The sequence below is a fragment of the Carassius auratus genome, chromosome 8 (genome assembly GCF_003368295.1).
Source record: "Carassius auratus strain Wakin chromosome 8, ASM336829v1, whole genome shotgun sequence".
Taxonomy (NCBI): Eukaryota; Metazoa; Chordata; class Actinopteri; order Cypriniformes; family Cyprinidae; genus Carassius; species Carassius auratus.
The window spans coordinates 448770-468598 of NC_039250.1; the positions used below are offsets into that span (position 1 = coordinate 448770).

General features: G+C 37.2%; 2 protein-coding genes and 1 pseudogene across 5 annotated transcripts; 1 reads left to right on the plus strand and 2 right to left on the minus strand.

The window, feature by feature from the left end:
• Positions 1-377: 377 nt before the first annotated feature.
• On the minus strand, positions 378-6309 carry csgalnact1b (chondroitin sulfate N-acetylgalactosaminyltransferase 1b). The gene is made up of 8 exons (XM_026268900.1): positions 6158-6309; positions 4353-4887; positions 3378-3594; positions 3199-3300; positions 2174-2352; positions 1392-1480; positions 804-885; positions 378-739 (listed from the first exon to the last, which is right to left on the minus strand). The coding sequence occupies exons 2-8, from the start codon at positions 4879-4881 to the stop codon at positions 456-458; spliced, it is 1482 nt and encodes a 493-aa protein (XP_026124685.1). The 5' UTR covers positions 4882-4887; positions 6158-6309; the 3' UTR covers positions 378-455.
• Positions 6310-8146: 1837 nt separating this feature from the next.
• Positions 8147-12042, minus strand: LOC113106891 (spindlin-Z-like; annotated as a pseudogene).
• A 119-nt stretch (positions 12043-12161) lies between these two features.
• LOC113106888 (hippocampus abundant transcript 1 protein-like) lies at positions 12162-19429 on the plus strand. 4 transcript variants are annotated; one of them, XM_026268903.1, is made up of 12 exons: positions 12162-12332; positions 12847-12936; positions 13550-13612; positions 14082-14220; positions 14787-14901; positions 15042-15260; positions 15435-15548; positions 15941-16012; positions 17075-17187; positions 17268-17365; positions 18397-18530; positions 18939-19429. In XM_026268903.1, exons 1-12 carry the CDS (start codon positions 12296-12298, stop codon positions 19152-19154), a joined length of 1410 nt encoding a protein of 469 aa, XP_026124688.1. In that variant the 5' UTR covers positions 12162-12295; the 3' UTR covers positions 19155-19429. The 4 variants fall into 4 exon arrangements, with proteins under 4 accessions (XP_026124688.1, XP_026124686.1, XP_026124689.1 ...); XM_026268901.1 differs by having other exon boundaries at positions 12163-12332; positions 12844-12936; XM_026268904.1 differs by having other exon boundaries at positions 12163-12332; positions 14093-14220.
• The last annotated feature ends 400 nt before the right edge of the window (positions 19430-19829 follow it).

A 19829-nucleotide genomic window follows, 5' to 3' on the forward strand; every position in this document is an offset into this window, starting at 1 on the left:
TGACAGAGTTGTTACACCCCGTAATATACTGTGATACCCTGTCTGGCTGGAGAGAGGAGACACAAACATTAAAATGCATTGTAAAATGTGATATAAACATGATTTCTAGTCGTGTCCTCTTTTGGAAGGCCAAACAAAGTAGTTTCGCTTTCTCAACGACCCAGCGTCACACACAATACTACACTTTGCGTGAACATCTGGGCAGTGTTATGCAAATCTTCCCACATAGTGACTGTTAACTTTTATTAAACATTTTTTTGGGGATTTGAGACTTTAGTTTTTGCAACTTCTCAGATCTTCTTTATACACCAAGACCTTGTAACACTCCAAAGAGAAAGGATGCTGTATAACAGCTCTACAGAACTTATTAGTGCCCTTCAGCTCAAACACAATAAGTGATTTATATCTCAATATAATTTAATATTTCATCATTATTGTCTTTGATTATCTGTTCCTCATGAGTTGATATTGTGTTGCTTGTATTTGTGTAGATGATTGTTGATCTGCTGGTGGAAGAGGATTTGTCCCAGCTGACTGTGAGACGCCTCGTTTAGCGCTTTATCCTGCAAACACAGTTTAAACGTCTCGCTGGAAGACTGCGCGTGACAGACGGTCGGATGCCACACGTGAAACAGGCCACGTGACGGAGCGCGAACCACCATCAGACTGCTGTGGAGGAACTTCCTGTAGAGATGAACATCTTCTGTAGCTCCGCCTTTCACAGACACATCAAATCCACCTTAGAGGAAACAGAAGATGAAGCATGCACATCTCAACCACACGGCAGAATCTCACTGCGTTACCTGTGTTGATGAAGTCTGATCGGTACTGGCACGTCGTCCCAAAGTCAAAATCCTTCCAGAAGCCAAAATCTTTTCTGATCACCTGCCAAAGAAATCACATTTTCACTATATACACAAAGTCATGCAATGCTGATGTAGTGAACATAAACTATTTAAGAAAAATGCATAACAATAATAATAATAATAATGATAATAATAATAATAATAAAGATTAAATCACCATTGGTAGCATGGTTTATTATAATGCTTTTTTCCTCATTTGGTCAGAACAAAAGTGACAGATTTGTTACTTACTTGTTCAGTTGACAATATCCAGTGAAAAATTCTTATTTGGATCATATATTCAAAAACATAAGCTAGAATCTGTGATTCCTGAGTACAGTATTCACACATTCACCTCAAAACATTAGATTCATCTATCCTGGAGCCATGGCAGTGCACAACCCACATAATGAAGATTATTTAGCAAATAAATGCAATTGCATGTTTCAAACAGAGGTGGCGACAAAGACGCAAAACAACGCACTGCAGCTTTTACTTTTCAGAATTACATATTTGGGAAATTACACTGAATAAAGGAGATCTTACCAGCTGATCTTCAGCAGAAGGAACATGTTGACCATAGATGACCTCTGGATTATACAGGCTGAACATTACCGGATAAAACACCCTTTGACCTGTGAGAGTACATGTAAGTCTGAGGAGTTCAGTAGCACCCTCTTATGTTAGTTTAAGTATTCAATTTTTTCACAGAGATAGCACAGAAACTGCACTTGTTTTAGGTGGTTTAGATCTTACCTGTCCGATCGCTACCACTTTGTTAACTTAAGAAGGGATTCATCTCAATTATCACCTGTAAATTATGGAGTACCACAAGGTTCTGTACTAGGTCCTCTGCTATTTTCAATATACATATTACCCCTTGGTAATATTATTAGAAAATAAAGGATTAGTTTCCACTGTTATGCTGATGATACGCCACTATATATCTCCACAAGAATAATCTAAGTTTAAGATAAGATAACACAGTGTATTAAAAATTTAAAAGATCAGATGATCAATAATTTTCTCCAAGTGAATTCGGATAAGACAGAGATATTACTTATTGGACCAAAAAGCAAACAGAATCTCTTGGATTACAATTTGCATCTAAAAGGATGTACTTTTACTTCCTCTACAGTCAAAAATCAGACATATAAGACAGCAACTTATCTTTTGAAAATCATATTTCGCATGTTACTTTTTTCTGTAAAGATGCTTTGGAACGATTTGTATCGTGAAAAGCACTATACACAAAAAAAAAAAACTTATATTGAACTGAACTGAATGTTATTTGTTGTGAAAGAGTTAGGTTTTTCTCAGTTCTGTACCTGGTTCTGTGTTCATACGGCAGGAGTTCAGGAACTCTGCACTAAACCGAGTGTTCACATCACAGAAAAGCAGGAGGACGTTGCTTCGCTTCCAGGCTCGAGCGCCGACATCCAGGCCTCGTCCTCTGGAGAAGGCTTCGTTCAGACGGATCAGAGTCACGTTCCTGAATTTCATTCTCCTGCGGGACAGAGACTCGTCTAGAGTTTCATCATAACAAATCACTGTATTGAGATGCAGCCCATACAGAAAAAAACATTCTGGTCAAAATTACAGTTTTAAAAATATGTTAACAATTAATCTTAATTAAATATATATTTAATTAAAAAAAATATATATTTAGTTTCAACTTTAATATACCAAAATATACTTCACGGTAAAGAAATACATTTCCAATTTCACAGTAGCTTACATTTAGGATTCATTAATTATTTAATTTCATTTTAATGTTAATGTTCACGTGTTGCAGACAAATACAATTTTTTTTTAAATATATTAATGTATTTTCTAAGATTGAAATATATGGAGGGCAACATGTTCTTATATTTTTTTAATGATTTAAAAAAAAAAATCAAAATATACAAAACAAATGTCCAAAACATATTTTGTTAGAAAATAATTTATATATTTATAATAAATATATTCTGAAACACATTTTATCTTAAATATATTCAGGCCATTTTTCTTTTTATTTCTTTTTTTTTTTTGCTATGTATTTTTGCTATTTTTTTCATAAAAGAAGACTTTTTTTCCTTCACAAACAAATATATCTTGCTTGATTAGATATTTGTACAAGATACATTAATGTATTTCCTTGGATTGAAATATATTTTTTAATATATCTGCAATGACCAAAAAACATATCAGTAGGAAATATATTTACGTAAATATATTTTAAAGCATATTTTGGCAAATACAGATTTTTTTTTTATAATTTATGTAGATTTTTTGAAAAATTTTTTGCTGTATATATGGAAGAGAGCTTATTTTTTTTTGTTTTGAATTTGTGTTCTTTTATTGTCTTTACCTTGACATTCCATTCACAATTCCTTTCACTTCATGCATCTTTTCTGACCCAAAAAGCACCACGGTGAGATGCGTCCGTCCATCCTGACGAATGCAAGCGTCACTGAGACACAGAGAGAGGAAATGAAGCATCACCTGACGTGCAAACTCTCAGACGGCTCAACAGAGGTTCGGTTTTACCTGAAATGTTGCACGAATTGTCTGAATGCATCCACTGCGTCGGCCAGAGGTACGATTATATTGATGAGGATCTGAGATGCATCCATCAGTTCCTCCTTCACCTTCATCAGCGGTGCGAAAGGACGGAAGAACACCATCCTCCTGAAATCTGGAACGCTGTTTTCTCTGAACGTGAGATCGTATAACGTTCCTTTGTCCCTCTCTGTGCGAAAGATTCCTGCCGTTAAAGAGAAATTACATGTGAAGAAGCCTCTACTAGAAAAAGAAATCATCATGATGTTAACAACAAAAGAGTATAATGCAACCTGTCCATTTTTAAATAACAGATCTAAAATACTTACATAGTAATATACTATTAAAAGGGCAGTTTTTAGAAGTAAAAAACAACCTTTTTTCTTGTTTTTTTTTGTCATCAGTTCTGATTTTACTGATTTTAGTAATTTGGTGTATTACATTATTTCAGTTAATTAAATATACATTTTAATGTAAATTTAATTTCAGTCTGTAAAATGCTGCTACTCTGCAAAAAACATGATTTCCTTCCTCAGTATTTGTGTCTCGCTTTCCAGTGCAAATATCTAAACATCCTTGAATCAGGATACGTTCACTTGAGAACATGATTTAAGATGCTTTCTGAAAAAAAGGAAACAAAATCTAAATTAATTCTTGTTTTATTAGTTTATATACACACACACATACACACACACACAGTGCAAAAAAATATTCTCTAACTTAGTTTTCGTCTTTTTTACTGTACAAGTGACATGGTTTAAGATATTAAGATATTAAGTCTTATTTTATAAAAAAAAAAAAAAAAAATCTTAAGCCATTTCACTTGTACAGTAAATGCATCTTGTTTCAATAACTTTTAGATATTTATACGAGAAAACAACACACAAACACTAAGTTAGAGAATCCTTTTTTTTGCAGTGCATATTTGTTTTTTAGGCTTATGCCTTTAGTGATCATGTTGACCTTCATAGAAGTGTTGAGGAGAGTAAACCCTGCGGAGCTGAGGCTGGTTCAGCAGATGCAGCGCTGCTTCTAGAGCTCCGTTCAGCTCGTTCCTGCGCTCCTGACCAATCACACTTTCCACCGGGAGTCTGGCCAGGCCGCTCTCCAGCTGATAGACCTGGCGCAGGGTGAAGCTCTCAAACGGTAGCACCGCAAACTCATTGGGCAGCCGTTCTCCGGTGAAGACCTCGGCCCGTCGGAGCTGCTTCTGCAGGAACTCCTCCAGCTCGGACTGGTTCTGCTCCTGGAGCTCCAGCGTGGATCTCTGCAGCTCTGCTTTCAGCTGTGAGATCCTTCTGGTGAGGTTCCTGCTGTGCTGGAGATAGCGCTGCTCGTGCTGCTGCAGTAAAGCCTCGAATGCATCTTCTCCTGCTGGACGTGTGGACCGGGTTTGGCTTCGAGACCTGCAGGTCTGACGATACAGGAGCAGAACCAAGCAGAAGAGCAGCGCAGCAACCGCACGCCTTCCCAGAAACCATCGCTTCTGCATGACTGACTGAAAACACACAGAGTTCAGATTTGTGCAACTAAAGACACTGTTTCAGTAAAAACATGTTGTGATTTGATCCATGGCTTTGAATCAGGATTCAGTCTTTTTTGACGTTGTCAACAATCCCAGCAAGAAACCACAAACTGGCATCGATTCACTGCAAAAAATTATTTTCTTACATTTTTGTCTTTTCTTGACAAGTAAAATAATTTAAGATATTAAGTGTTGTTTTCTAAAAAAAAAAAAAAAAAAAAAAAAAAAATTATATATATATATATATATATATTTTTTTTTTTTACTGAAAACAAGACTTAATATCTTAAATTATTTTACTTGTACAGTAAATTCATCTTGATTCAAGAATTGTTCACTATGAAAGAGAATAATTTTTTTGCAAGTGGTTGTGCAAATTCAATACACTAATAAACAAACATTATACCACTGAAAAATATAAAAGTGCAGATAAAAACAATCAGCAGCAGAGTTACCGTCATGAAATAAAACTAAAAAGTATTCACGGCACGTTTACTTCAAGTTTACGTTGAAGAAATAAATAAATTAAGTTAAATAATCTAAGACTAAAAATTAATACAATTTAATTAATCGTTAATAAGAATAATAACAACTAATACAAATTATAAAAACAACGTAAGTGTTAAATTAAATTTGGTAAATTACTACAGTTTAATAAAAATATATATGATATCCCTTAAATAACACTGATCTGTAACAATAACCATTTACTGAAATTAGTTTTGTGTCGAAACAGACACATACGAAGATGTGCAGATTATAAGAGTTATTTTCAGCAGATAACATAAGTGCTAAATGAAATCCAATACTTCTGATTAATTTTTCATACAATTTTCAACTTTCATTATTTTGATATTACAGCTACAATCTGACAAAATCTTATTTTGTGAAAAGTCAGCATCTTCAAATAAGTTGATAATAGGCCTTTCTTTTTTCTTTTTTTTTTTTTTACAAATAAGCAGAATATTTTTTCATATTATTTTGGACATTTTTCATGTATCCAATAAACCGATTTGAAACATTTCAGATCATCATTTCCTGTTTTAAATTTTTTTGCACCTCCAGTTGGACAAAAAAAGTTATTTGAGATAAAATTGCTGCAAAAACTTAACCTCTCATAAAATAGAAATATGGTTGTAATAACACTATTTTATGACGTTATATTCAATAATTAGCTACATAGTGCATGCCTGTTTTCAGTGATTTGAACAGCATTTATTAAATCAAGCGAGTGTCTACTTACAGCTGTGGATCAGTCACGCAGGTAATGTTCAGATTCAGCTCATAAATGCAAGCTGCACTGAAGTGTTTACCCAGTCCAGCACGTTTGCATATTACCGGCAGGATCCTGAAGGGGCCCTCTGTGTGCAGCGCCCCGTCGTGAGGCATCATGGGTAATCCAGAGGGCCGCTCACTGACCGCTCTGTTGGGCCCCATGCGACTCCTCCCATCAACACTATGAAAGACAGGCTGTTCTACAAAACATCTTCAGGCTAAAAGTAGCTCACAACTCTTAAAAATATTGTTCTAAATGTTTGCTCTGAGAGGTGTTTGGGCTCTAAACTAGCTCCTAAATGTGTGAAAGGTGAGGAGCAGTGAAGAGGAGTCTCCTTTGCTGGGAATCTGCCTCTGAACGTCATTTATAAAGACATCACTTTGGTTTCGGAGGTTATTCTGCTCTGAATTCTCTCCTTGTTCTCATATAGCTGTTCTTAAGTTCAGTAACTTCTCTTTTATCAGCCGTGATTATTACACTCTCTTAAATAAAAGACTGTTTAGACTCGATTCAGAGAAGCACACATGTAAGATGCTCACAACCAGATCAACGTTAACTTGTTTAATTACTGAATTTTAAAACTTTTATTTGAATATGGCAATACAATACAATATTTCTATGAATGAATCTCTGACAGAGACTGTCAGCCAATCAGAAGCATGATGACATCATCCACAGCCACGAGCTCAGCCCCGCCCCCTTCCTCCTCTCTCTATTCCTGACTAGAAGTGTGTCTCAGCAGCTTTGTGAACAGATTTAAAGAGATATGCGAGATATTTAGATATGCGATCCAGAGTCCCGATCAGAAACAGAAGATTTGCGATTCAAAGTTAAATAAAAAGATTACTGAGATGCGTTCTAGAGTCACGATCCAAATTTAATGATTCACTGGAGTCACGATCTAAATCAAATGATTCGCTAACTTTTTCAAAGTCCTGATTTGAATAAAATAATTTGCAATACATGCTCTGAAGTGTCGCTCTGAATCAAAGATTTTGCGATTCATGCTCCAGAGTTCAGAGTAGAATAAATTATTTGCAGCACTCCGGAGATCTGAATTCCAGCTTTGCATCAAAAGATTCACGAAGCTGCTCTGAACTCCTGATCTGAATTAAAATCTGGATCGATACATGATCCAAAGTCACAAAGAATCAAAAGTGCCGAATTGAATCAAATGATTCGCAATCATGCATGCTCCGAATTCCAACTGTGAATCAAAGGAATTATGATTGACTCTCCAAAGTTCAAAATTAAATACTATTATTTGCGATATGCGCTGGAAAAATCCGATCTGAATCATTCAAGAGAAGTGATCAAAATCTAAATATTCAGATTTAAAATATCAGAATCTAAAGAATCACAGTCCACGCTCCGAAGTCACAATCTGAATCAAATGATTTGCATTACGCACTCGAAAGTCCCGATATAAATCAAATAATTCGGGAATTTGCTTCGAAGTCCAGATCTGACTGATTCAATTATATGCAATACATGTTCTGAAGTCCCGATCTGAATCATTTTTGATACGTGCTCCAGAGTACCGATCTGAATCAAACCATTTGTGATTCAAAGTTGAATAAAAAGATTTGTGAGATGCACTCTAGAGTCCCGATCAGAATAGAAATGATTTGTGATCCCAATTCCAGATTTGAATCAAAAGATTCACAAAGCTGCAAATTCCCGATCAGAATCGATACATGATCCAAAGTCCCGTTTTGAATTAAAAGATGTTGACACCTGAAGCAGTTTCATTATGTCTTCCTTAAAACATGACAGAGCTCCTCTTATTTACATGTCATCAAACATATGAATTAACTCTTTAGTATTTGAGTTTTTAGAAATGTTATTCTAAGAAATTTCTATTTTGAGGGTGTCAATAAAATATTTAGTGTAAAATACCATTTCAGTTTCTTCTACAAAATTTCATGTTCAAAGACAAAGTGATTCTTATAATTATTTGTGAAAATTGTTTATACAGTTTATTTCAGTGTAAAAAAAATCAGTTCAGCCCAAAAATTGTTTTTTACCTGTTCACCTTTAATGTAGACAAGAATAGAAAGGAGGAAATCGTTATGAAGTAGAACTTCCTATGTTAAAGATAAATGTTTATAATTAATACAGTTAGTCAGAAAGATCTCAGAAGAGAGAAAGCCACTATTTACAATACAAACAAACAGAGGTGAAACTCTTGAACAGCAAACAAACAAAAAAAAGACACTTGAACTGAACAAGAACTCACAGTGAATCGCACTATAAAAGATATATCTTCGTGTCTAACGTTTATTAATACAAAAGAGAAACAGATTTTGTTCCAGTGAAAAAGCCGTTGCGTGACGACGGGCGAAGGTCTCAGCGGAAACTCACGATCCAACCATGTCATAGACGTAGATGTGATAGTCGTCATCAAACTTGATGAAGTAGATGGAGGGTTTGGTCTGAACCTGCTGGATGATGGTACCCATCCTCTGTGTGCCGTCCTGATTCTCACACTCCACCTGCTTCCCAACCAGCGAATCACACGCTTCCCCCGGCTCTCTGAGCTCCGCCCGATCATCTGATGGAGGAAAGCGTTTAATAATGAGCTTTAATAATAAGATTTTAGTATGCATATATGGTTACATGAAGAACCTTTAACATCCATGGAACCACAAAAGTTCTTTAAAATATTCTTCTTTAAGAACTGTTCATTGAAAGGTTCTTCGGGGGACCAATAATTACATGGAATCACTGCAAAAAAACTTTGTATAATCTCTATTTTTACAGGTGTAGAGTCATTATTACGATTCAAATTATGAGTTTGGGAGTCTTTCTGACTGATTCATGATAAGGATTCGTTTAGAGAGTCTTTTGTTCGTGATTCAGACTGTACTGTTCACACTGTAGTCATCAGACTGATTCAAATTGTGAGTGACTCTCTGATTGATTCATTACAGTGCATCGCTCAAAATTTGAATCAGTCTAATGACTTCAGAGTGAACAGTGCAGTCTGAATCAAGAACAAAAGACTCTCTAAACGAATCCTTACCATGAATCAGTCATGTCATTTGTTCATGAATCAGACACCACTGTAGTGTTCAGTTCACACTGTAGTCATCAGACTGATTCAAATTGTACGTTTAAGACTCTTTGTGAGTCTTTTCGATTGATTCATTACAGTGATTTGGTTAGAGAGTCATTTTTCATGATTCAGACAGAATTATTCACACTGTAGTCATTAAACTGATTCAAGTGGTGAGTTTTGACACCGTTTGTGAGTCTTTTTGACTGATTAATTACAGTGAATCATATGGAGTCATTTTTTTTTATTCAGACTCCACCGTTCACACTATTCGAATGATTCATATTGTGAATCTTTTCGACTGATTCATTACACTGAATCATAGGGAGTCATTTGTTCATGATTCAGACTCCAGCGTTCACACTATTCGAATGATTCATATTGTGAATCTTTTCGACTGATTCATTACACTGAATCATAGGGAGTCATTTGTTCATGATTCAGACTCCACCGTTCACACAATTCGAATGATTCATATTGTGAGTCTTTTCGACTGATTCATTACAGTAATTTGGTTAAAGAGTATGTTTTTCACGATTCAGACAGAACTATTCACACTGTAGTCATTAAACTGATTCAAATGGTAAGTTGTGACACTGCTTGTGAGTCTTTTTGACTGATTCATTACAGTGAATCATATAGAGTCATTTGTTCTTGATTCAGACTCCATCGTTCACACTATTTGAATGATTCATATTGTGAATCTTTTTGACTGAATCATTACAGTGAATCATATAGAGAGTCATTTGTTCTTGATTCAGAGTCCAGCGTTCACACTATTAGAATGATTCATATTGTGAGTTTGACACTGTTTGTGAGTCTTTTCGACTGATTCATTACAGTGAATTGATAAGACAGACTCCACCGTTCACACTGTAAAGAATATTTTTGGCTCTTTCAGTGATCAGTTCTTAATGGGTGTGAATGCTTCTTCACTGAACCACTGATGCCAGTAAAGAGCAGCATCACTGACTCACTCACCTGGATCCGGAAGTATCCGAAGGTCCCCGTCTTTATAATCCTGCGTCAGCTGGTACATGTACAGCATGGGGGTCTTTCTCATAAGTTATGAAGAACCAGGCAGGCATGCTGGGAGCCCTGGAGAGCACCAGACCTCTCCACTCATCCTTGGAGCCCTCGTCCGTCTCAAACAGGTGGACCACGGGCCGTCCCAGCAGCTGATCCGCCAGACGAGTGTCACTGACCCGAAACGAGGCGATCTCCCCGGGGAATATCTCCAGATTCTGCACCCTCTGATCTCTGAAGATCTCCAGGCCGTAGACGCAGTCCACTCCATCGTACTTGATGAGGTACAGAGACGAGTTGACCGACACTTGGACTAGTACGGTCCCCGTCCAGCGAGAGACGGCACTGTAGACGTCTTCCTTCCAGTTGTGTTGTATTCGACAGCCCACAATGCTTTCACCGAGAGAACTGTGATGCATGTGTTTGTGCCTGATAAACACACAACAGAGCGTTCAAATCATGTACCAAACATTTGAGGAGAAATACTAAAACCAAAGTTAAAATAATATAAAGATGAAAACAAACAGTACTATGATAAGCAGTACTCACTTGTGAGAGCTCTTTTTCTTCATTATGGAGCGGCCACCAGACACACCTCGAACTGATCGAGACATTACGATTGGTTTATTTGGTAATGCATTTATTTGAGGTTTAGTTAGAGGCGAGGGTCTCACCTCCGGTGTCTCTGGAGCGATGCTGGTTCACACGGCTTCTGTACACACACTCCATCTGCACAAATCAGATCAATCTCTGAGGATCCTCCTGTTTGATCAAACACTCGCTGCATCTCATAATCTACTGAGTGCCCTAGCTAGACAGCATTATTGAGCATGCACTAACAAAAATACCACTAATTCCTGAGTGCTTTGGGGTAACATGGAAAAACCAAGTTATACTGTCCTTTAACTGTACGACATTAAAACTTAAACCTGCTGATGTGCATGCAGCACAGAAGCAGTCATCAGTGTCACAGACGTATATTTGTAGAAATACACAACAATACATTATATGAGTCACAATTATACATTTCTCTTTTATGCCAAATATCATGAGGATATTAAGTAAAGATCATGTTCATGGAGATATTTAGTAAATCTGCAACTATAAATATATCAAAACTTAACTTTTGATTAGTAATATGCATTGCTAAGAACTTAATTTGAACAACTTTAAAGATGATTTTCTCAATATTTAGACCTTTTTGCTCCCTCAGATCACAGATTTTCAAATATTGTCCTCCTAACAAACCACACATCAATGAAATGTATACGTTTCAAAGAAATGACCCTTAAGACTGGTTTTGTGCTCCAGAGTCGCATATGTAAAGTGAAGTACAGCAAAACAATGTATACACACACACACACTCACTGTCTGGTTCTCATTGCAAACGTGTGTTTCGCTCCTTCGGCCTGAATTCTGCACAATTACTTTAAAGAAATAGCCACAATAATTCTGCAAAGGTGTGCCTCGAGTTTCCTCTGCATAGTGCGGGCCGGGCACGAGCAGACTGGCGTGAGCGCGCCTCATTCAATTCAAACAAGCACACGTGGTACAACAGAAATCACCAGTTAATGCGTTTGAAATGAGGCATTTTCTCGATAAATCCAGAAAGGTTATTATTTATATCTGTTGTCTTTCGCGTGCTCGAATCGAGTTTAAAATAGTTCGATTATCGTTTATAACCCCAAATGCAAATGAATGAACGCTTTCAAGATTCATAAATGATCCGATGCATTCAGAGAATCCGACAATACACAGTTTTTGCTTTTTAACTCACTTTCTATCTCCAAATGCTAATATACCGTGAACGAGGTATGAATACGGGCATTTTATTTCACATCAACGATTTATTTGTCAACAAAAGACTTTTATTTTGAAGTCGACTCCCGCAGACGGAAGCCGGAAGTCGGTGTTTCGGAATGTTCGTCTTAGAAAGTGGAAGAGAAGAGCGTTCACGAGAGCTGCTCGAATTAAATCACAAACGGCTTGATTAATTAATTAACTCCGATCAGGATGATGAGATGGATGGAAAACATCATGCTGACCAAACACCTCATAGTGAGTGACGTCATCGCGAGTTTGTGTTTGTCTGAGGATCTGTTTGAGTGTGTCTTGTGTTTTATGTGTCACGTTGCTCATATGGATCTATAATCGCAGATTAACGTTAATAATTATGTGTCTGCACAACTGTGTTCAACATTGATGATAATCAGAAATGTTTCTTGAGCAGTAAATAATCATATTATTCTGATTTCTGAAGATCATGTGACACTGAAGACTGGAGGAATGATGCTGAAAATACAGCAGCACTTCACAGAAATAAATTAGACTTTAACACAGATTCACACAGAAACCATTATTTTATATTCTAATAACATTTTGCAAGATTATAGTATTTTTTCTGTATTTTTTATCAAATAAATGCAGCCTTGATGAGCAGAAGAGACGTCTTACTGACCCCAGACTGTTGACTGCTCATGTATATATATATATATATATATATATATATATATATATATGTGTGTGTGTATATGTATACAATGTGATCCGCTGTGTTTGTTGTGTGCAGCAGGGTGTCGGCCAGCCGAAGGTGGCTCATGCCGTGGTGGTGATCTTCTTGGAGTTCTTCGCCTGGGGTCTCCTGACCAGCCCGATGCTGGCCGTGAGCTTTAAACACCCGTCTGAGTTTAAGAATTACTACATCTGCAGTCTGTGGGAAAAATCAAGGAAAATATGACATATTAAAATATCCCTCTATAAATAATTACAGAATCTATCACATAAAACTCAAATTTGTAATACTTCATTGAAAACAATAATAATAATAATATAATAATAATATAATTACAAGTAAGTTGCACTATAATAAATGACATTACATAGCTAAAATAAATGTATACAAAAACTTTTATTTTAAATAAGTCTGTATAATTTTAATTATTTCTTATTCAGTTTAGTTGTTTTAGTAAACCTATTGAAAATGAGAAGTGCTGCTTTAAACAAAAACATATTTTATGTAAAGTAATGAAAATAAAATTTTAGTTTAGTTTGAACTTGATTATTGGATTAGATTTGATCACATAAGTGTCACTTTAAGTTTCTTTTCTGTACGGAGAAAGGAACAATGTCTTCTGGTTTGATAAAGCACCTTCCCATAATGCACTGCAGATGCAAATGCAAAACAAAGTGCTCAGGAGGTCATTCTTGGCCAAATGCCAATCGTGGATGTGATCTGAAACTCTAGCGCTGTGTTTTCTGCTGTTTCCTCGTTTCAGGTCCTGCACGAAACCTTTCCGCAGCACACGATCCTCGTGAACTGCTTGGTTCAGGGCGTCAAGGTGAATCCAGTTCAGCCGTGATGATCATATCTGACACCCGCAGCACAGAAACAGTCATGAGAGTACACTTCCTGAAACTGAGATTTATGCCTCATCTGAATAAATCATCTTTTCATTGATGTCTGGAATCTGAGGGAGCGAAAACATCTAAATATTGAGAAAATCATCTTTAAAGTTGTTCAAATGAAGTTCTTAGCAAAGTTTTGATATATTTACAGTAGGAGATTTACTTAATGGAACATGATCTTTACTTAATATCCTAATGATTTTTGTCATAAAAGAGAAATGTATAATTGTGACTCGTACAGTGTATTGTTGTCTATTTCTTTAAATATACGTCTGTGACACTGATGACGGCTTCTGTTCTGCAGGACACGTGTAGGATAGCTCTGGATCATTATTTGCAGAAAAGACTAAATATTAACCCTGTTCTGATCAGTTAGTGTGTGTGTGTGTGTGGTAACTGCAGTGTGTTTGCAGGGCTTTCTGTCGTTCATGGGCGCTCCTCTGATCGGTGCCTTCTCTGATGTTTGGGGCAGAAAGAGGTTCCTGCTGCTCACAGTGTTTTTCACATGTGCCCCGATCCCACTAATGATGCTCAGCCCATGGTACGCGCCGCACGTGTGTGTGTGTGTGTGTGTGTGTGTGTGTGTGTGCATCACATGACTCTCAAGTAACTAAAGCTCGAAGTCACTGAAAGAGACAAACCTCAGTGTGTAATGCATTAAAGGAACCGTTCAGCCAAACATGTTTCATCTGAGATCAGGATGAGTTTGTTTCTGGAGAAATGTAGCTCTGCATCAGTGTCTCATCAGTGGATGCTCTGCAGTGAATGGGTGCCGTCAGAATGAGAGTCTGATAAAAACATCACAATAATCCACAGCACTCCAGTCCATCAGTGAACATCTGGAGCAGACAAAACCTGAAACACATCCAGCATTAAGATGATTTTAACTCAAACACATAGAGTCTATAATCCAGAATAACACTTCCTCCAGTGAAAAAGTGTTCTGTCTGAATCGGGAGAGAAATCTGCACAGATCAAGCAGCGTTTAAACAGATCTAAACTAATCTCTGAGAGACTGGAGGAAGTGTGACTGCACTGATTTTCTGTAGAGCTGTGATTGATTGAGGAGGTGATGTGTGTGTGTGTGTGTGTGTCTCTCTTCACCAGGTGTTTCTTCGCTCTGATGTCTGTGTCTGGACTCTTCTCCGTTACGTTATCTGTTATATTTGCGTATGTGGCTGATATCACAGAAGAGCATGAAAGGAGCACAGCGTATGGTCTGGTAAGAACACCAGTCGTCCGCAGAATTGACTTTTGGACCTAAATGACAACTGGTGATGGATCGCATACATTTTCTATATGTGTGTGTGTGTAGATAGATGCTAGAAATAGACCCTGATGGAGCTCGGTCTTGTGTTTCAGGTGTCTGCGACGTTCGCGGCGAGTTTAGTGACGAGTCCGGCGATAGGAGCGTTCCTGTCCGTGCGCTGCGGAGACAGTGTGGTGGTTCTTCTGGCCACCGTCATCGCTCTGGCTGATATTCTGTTCGTCCTGCTGCTGGTCCCCGAGTCCCTGCCGGACAAGATAAGACTGTACTCGTGGGGTTCACCTATTTCCTGGAAGCAGGCCAATCCTTTCGCTGTGAGCTTCATATTCTGTGTTCTTTAATACTAGTTGTAGAAGGATGCTATTGACTAGTAATGCACTGATGTTAAAGGATGCCATTCTTTCTGTGTGTGTGTGTGTCTCTCTCTGTGTGTGTGTGTCTCTCTCTCTCCCTCTCTGTGTGTGTGTATGTGTGTGTGTGTGTGTTAGTCTCTGAGGAAGGTGGGGAAAGACTCCACAGTGCTGCTGATCTGTGTCACAGTGTTCCTGTCGTATCTCCCCGAGGCCGGACAGTATTCCAGTATCTTTCTCTATCTGGGACAGGTACGTGTTTCCAAACCCATTTCACTCTGAGTAAAACTAGGAAATTAAACAAGAAATCAATGTAGCGTGAGAAGTTGACTTGGACTTACATATATATATAAATAACTGATAATATGAAAATAAAAAAAGAATTTAAAAACCATAAACTCACTTACCTTTGATTTTTATTCAGAAAACAAGACTTAATATCATAAATTATTTTGTGTCTCAAGTATAGAAATCTTTTATATAGAATTTTTTTATATTTGCACTTGCAGTACCTTGAACTGAAATGATTGGATTAATGACTCTATTGTCTTCTGTAGAGCTGCTAAAAGTGAATTATTTTCATAATTGATGAATTTAGCAACACTTACACTTGAGTGTAGATGTTAAAAATTTTTCTGTTTCAGGTCAATAATTTCTCCCCGGAAGCGATAGCAGGGTTTTTTGAGATGGTGGGAATCCTGTCCATCATAGCACAGGTACAGACCTTCCTCTCCAGACACTCATTTTCATGAGAACGAGTGTAAATGTGCACACGATCATTTTGAACTACACTCAAAAAACATTTTTTTTCTTTCGTCAACTTTGCATTTTTTATGCTTTGATACAGCACTCTGTGAACAGTAATGAGCATCTGTGACTTTCCCTCTTTGTGAAGGGTGTCAATGATTTTCTTTTGGACCATTGCCTTGTCAGACGTCTTCATCATTATCACAGTTTCAAAGAACAAGAGAGACCCCGAGTTTATACTGTATTGATGGTCACAGTATTTCCATATTTTGAGATACTGTATTTTTATACTTTCATTAGCCGAAAGCACTAATCATTTAAATTAAAACAAAAAAACTTTTTGAAATGTTTTACTTTACAAGTTTCACTTTTTCAAATGTTACTTTATAACTTTTTTTGAATATTCACATTTTTTAGATGCACCTGTATACACAGATTTACAGACGGCAAAAAATATTGAATTATTCATGCAAACATAATCTGTTATGTCTTACGTGAACGTTTGGGGAAAAACATCAGATGTGTAACATGAAAGCAAAAAAATTCACACACTATATATTTTTTTTTTTAAGCAAACAAGACTTCATATCTGAAATCATGTTACTTGTACAGTAAATGCATCTTGATTCATGAATGTTTACTATTTACAAACACGGAGTAAGATAAGGATGTTTTGCAGTGTTTTTCTTACTGTACTTATGTTGAGATGTAATATGAAAAAGTAGCTAATACACTTGTTTTAATTTTTATACATTGTTTCTTGTTTATAACAACAAAGATGCAATAAAAAACAGCTGTACTTTGATTATTAATCCAATAATGATTATAATGGCAGAACAGGGAGAAAACCTTCAGAGAAATCAGTTTTCCTCTAAAGTGACTTCAGACAGATGTAGCTCAGTCCTTTTTCATCCGACTTCACCAAATCATAAATCACTCTGAATGTGAAAATAACTCATTGTGACTCGTTCAGCCAGCACTGGTCACATTTACAGTTGGTTTGCATCCTTCATGATGATTTGTTCACGCAGACGTTACTGTTGAGCGTTCTGATGAAGAAGATTGGGAATAAAAGCACAGTGCTGCTGGGTCTGGGGTTTCAGTTGTTCCATCTGGCTTGGTACGGCTTCGGCTCTGAACCATGGTGAGGATCGGCCATTGATTGTAGTGGAGAGAGCGCAGTGTTGCGAATGCTGTGAGTGACCGTGTGTTTGTTGATGACAGGATGATGTGGGCGGCCGGGGCCGTCGCTGCCATGTCCAGCATCACCTTTCCTTCTGTGAGCGCGCTGGTGTCTCGCTGCACGGATCACGGCCAGCAGGGTGAGACGCCAAACACAGCAACACACTCATCTACTGAAGCAGTACGCCCCGAGAAGACAAGGTTTACCGAGATTTTATGGCAGCTAAAGAGCATTGTTACTGTAAACCACGGCTTCACGGGGCTTAATGCGATTATAAAACGGTTATTCCATACACGTAGTAAGGTTACACAAAATAAAACAGAGCAGATAAAGTGTAATGATGATATTAATAACAACAGTATTCTTCCACCAAACAATGTAGCTCCTCAGAAACAGTTGTGAATGCTACAAAGTGGTTGCCGAGCAACACACAAACGTAAACAAAAGTGTTTGTTACATTGTAGAGTCATTTAGAACAGCTTTGAACACGGCTCAGCCAATCAGAATCAAGGACTGAACTCTCTGTTTTATAAACTGCAACTGTCTAAACATTCTTAAATCATGATGCATAAAGATATTAATAAGTCTTGTTTTATGAAATATACATGACAATTAGGTGAATTTATGATTAAAACTAGAATGTAAAATATCAGTCTGTGGGGTCAGAATGCAGTTGTGGTTGCTGAATAAATGCATGCCAACTTTGTGTTGCAATAAAAAAATAAAAAATCTTAATCACGGTTGTTTTAATAGAAAAGCATGAACAGAATTTGGAATTGTTGAAGATGATTTTAGGATTTTCACTGGGTCAAGCTTCTCGTTGTACCGGTTTTCATAATGTAAAGAGATTGTTAATTTATATTATAAATAAAATGTGTTAGGAAGCTAGATAAAGTTAAATAAACCACGCAAGTTGATTTGAGCTTTCGTGAAAGTGCAATTTGTAAAATGACAATAAATAGTGCTGAATATTTTTGCACCAAAATTAGGAAACCATAAGAAGACTAAGGAGTCTTATTTTCTGAAAACAGTATTTACATTTGAAATTGAAACAAAAAAAAAAAAATCTGCCAATGGGGAAAGAGAAATAATCTTAATTGTTTTGCCCCACTAAGAGATATTGTGTGTGTGTGTGTGTGTGTGTGTGTGTGTGTGTGTGTGTGTGTGCAGGAGCGGTTCTGGGCATGATCACGGGGATCCGAGGTCTGTGTAATGGACTCGGTCCGGCTCTGTTCGGATTCATCTTCTTCCTCTTTAACGTGGAGCTGAAGGAGCTGAACCCCGTCACACCGGACACCGAGGAGGTACATGAACCTAATCGCTCTGTGTCAGCGTTCCTACAGGGTTTGGAAAAAAGAAGTCCGAGTATGGAAAAGTATTTGCATTTCCAGACTTTTGCCCCTATTTAGTGTTTGTTTTTTATTTGAAAATTGATCATTTAATCATCAAAGTCTCTTCATTATGCAGAATGCAGGTTATGTGCATTTCTCCTCACAATATTCTTAGCATCATATTACATACCATCAAGGACTTTTGCAAAAATAAAATATATACAGACTTATATGTGCACACATTCATGTGCATCCATGCTCTTGTTAAATTCACAGTGAGATGGCAGTGATGCACAGACTGTATAAAACTAGAAACTGTAATGTGTAAAACAATCTTGTGTGCATGTAAAAGACCTAGGAGGCCTGTGTTCTGTGTTCCAGAAGAAGCGTGTGATTCCTGGCCCTCCGTTCCTGTTCGGAGCGTGTACGGTTCTTCTGGCTCTGCTGGTGGCGCTGTTCATTCCCTCTCAACACGCTCCGGCCGTGCAGACGTGTAACACGCGTGTGATGATGGTGTCTGCGATCGGCATCACGGAGAACGGATCTGTTCCTGTGAGCGACGAAAACAAGGAGCCTCTTTTACAGGACAGCAGTTAATAAAGCCAGCAGGAACTCTTCTGGTTTGGGTTTTACTCCAGCAGTGTGTCTGACAAAGCTTTTTACCGTCTGTCTTTTTTTTTTATCCTTCAGTCTTTGAAAGAGAATGTGCCTTCTCCATATTTAGGCTTACACTGCAGACATCCTTCTCTTCCTCAGTGTGTGTGTGTCTGGTGTTCTGGTATAAATATCTCAACATTCTTGAATTGAGATGCATTTACTGTACAAGTAACATGATTTAAGAGATCACGTCTTGTTTTATCAAAAAAAAAAAATATAATAATAATATTTTGCATAAAACAAGCAAATATATCTGCCAGTGAGCGAAGAACAATAGTCTTTGAATCAGGATTTTTGGCAGATTTCTGTTCTTGATTTTAGAAAAAACTAGGGATGCACGATATTGGATTTTGGCCGATATTCGATATGCCGATATTTTCTAAATAATTTTGGCCGATGCCGATACCGATATCGATATATATACAAATATATACTGATATATTTACAAATATATACTGATATATTTAAACTTTAATTTTACTGAAGAGAAATCCATGTATCTCTTCTGTACTGATTCTACCATAAATTTATTATTTTACAAATGTAGACAGACATTCACATCTGAAAAACAGGTCAATTATTTCACTTGGAGAATATCGGTTTGGCTCATCGGCA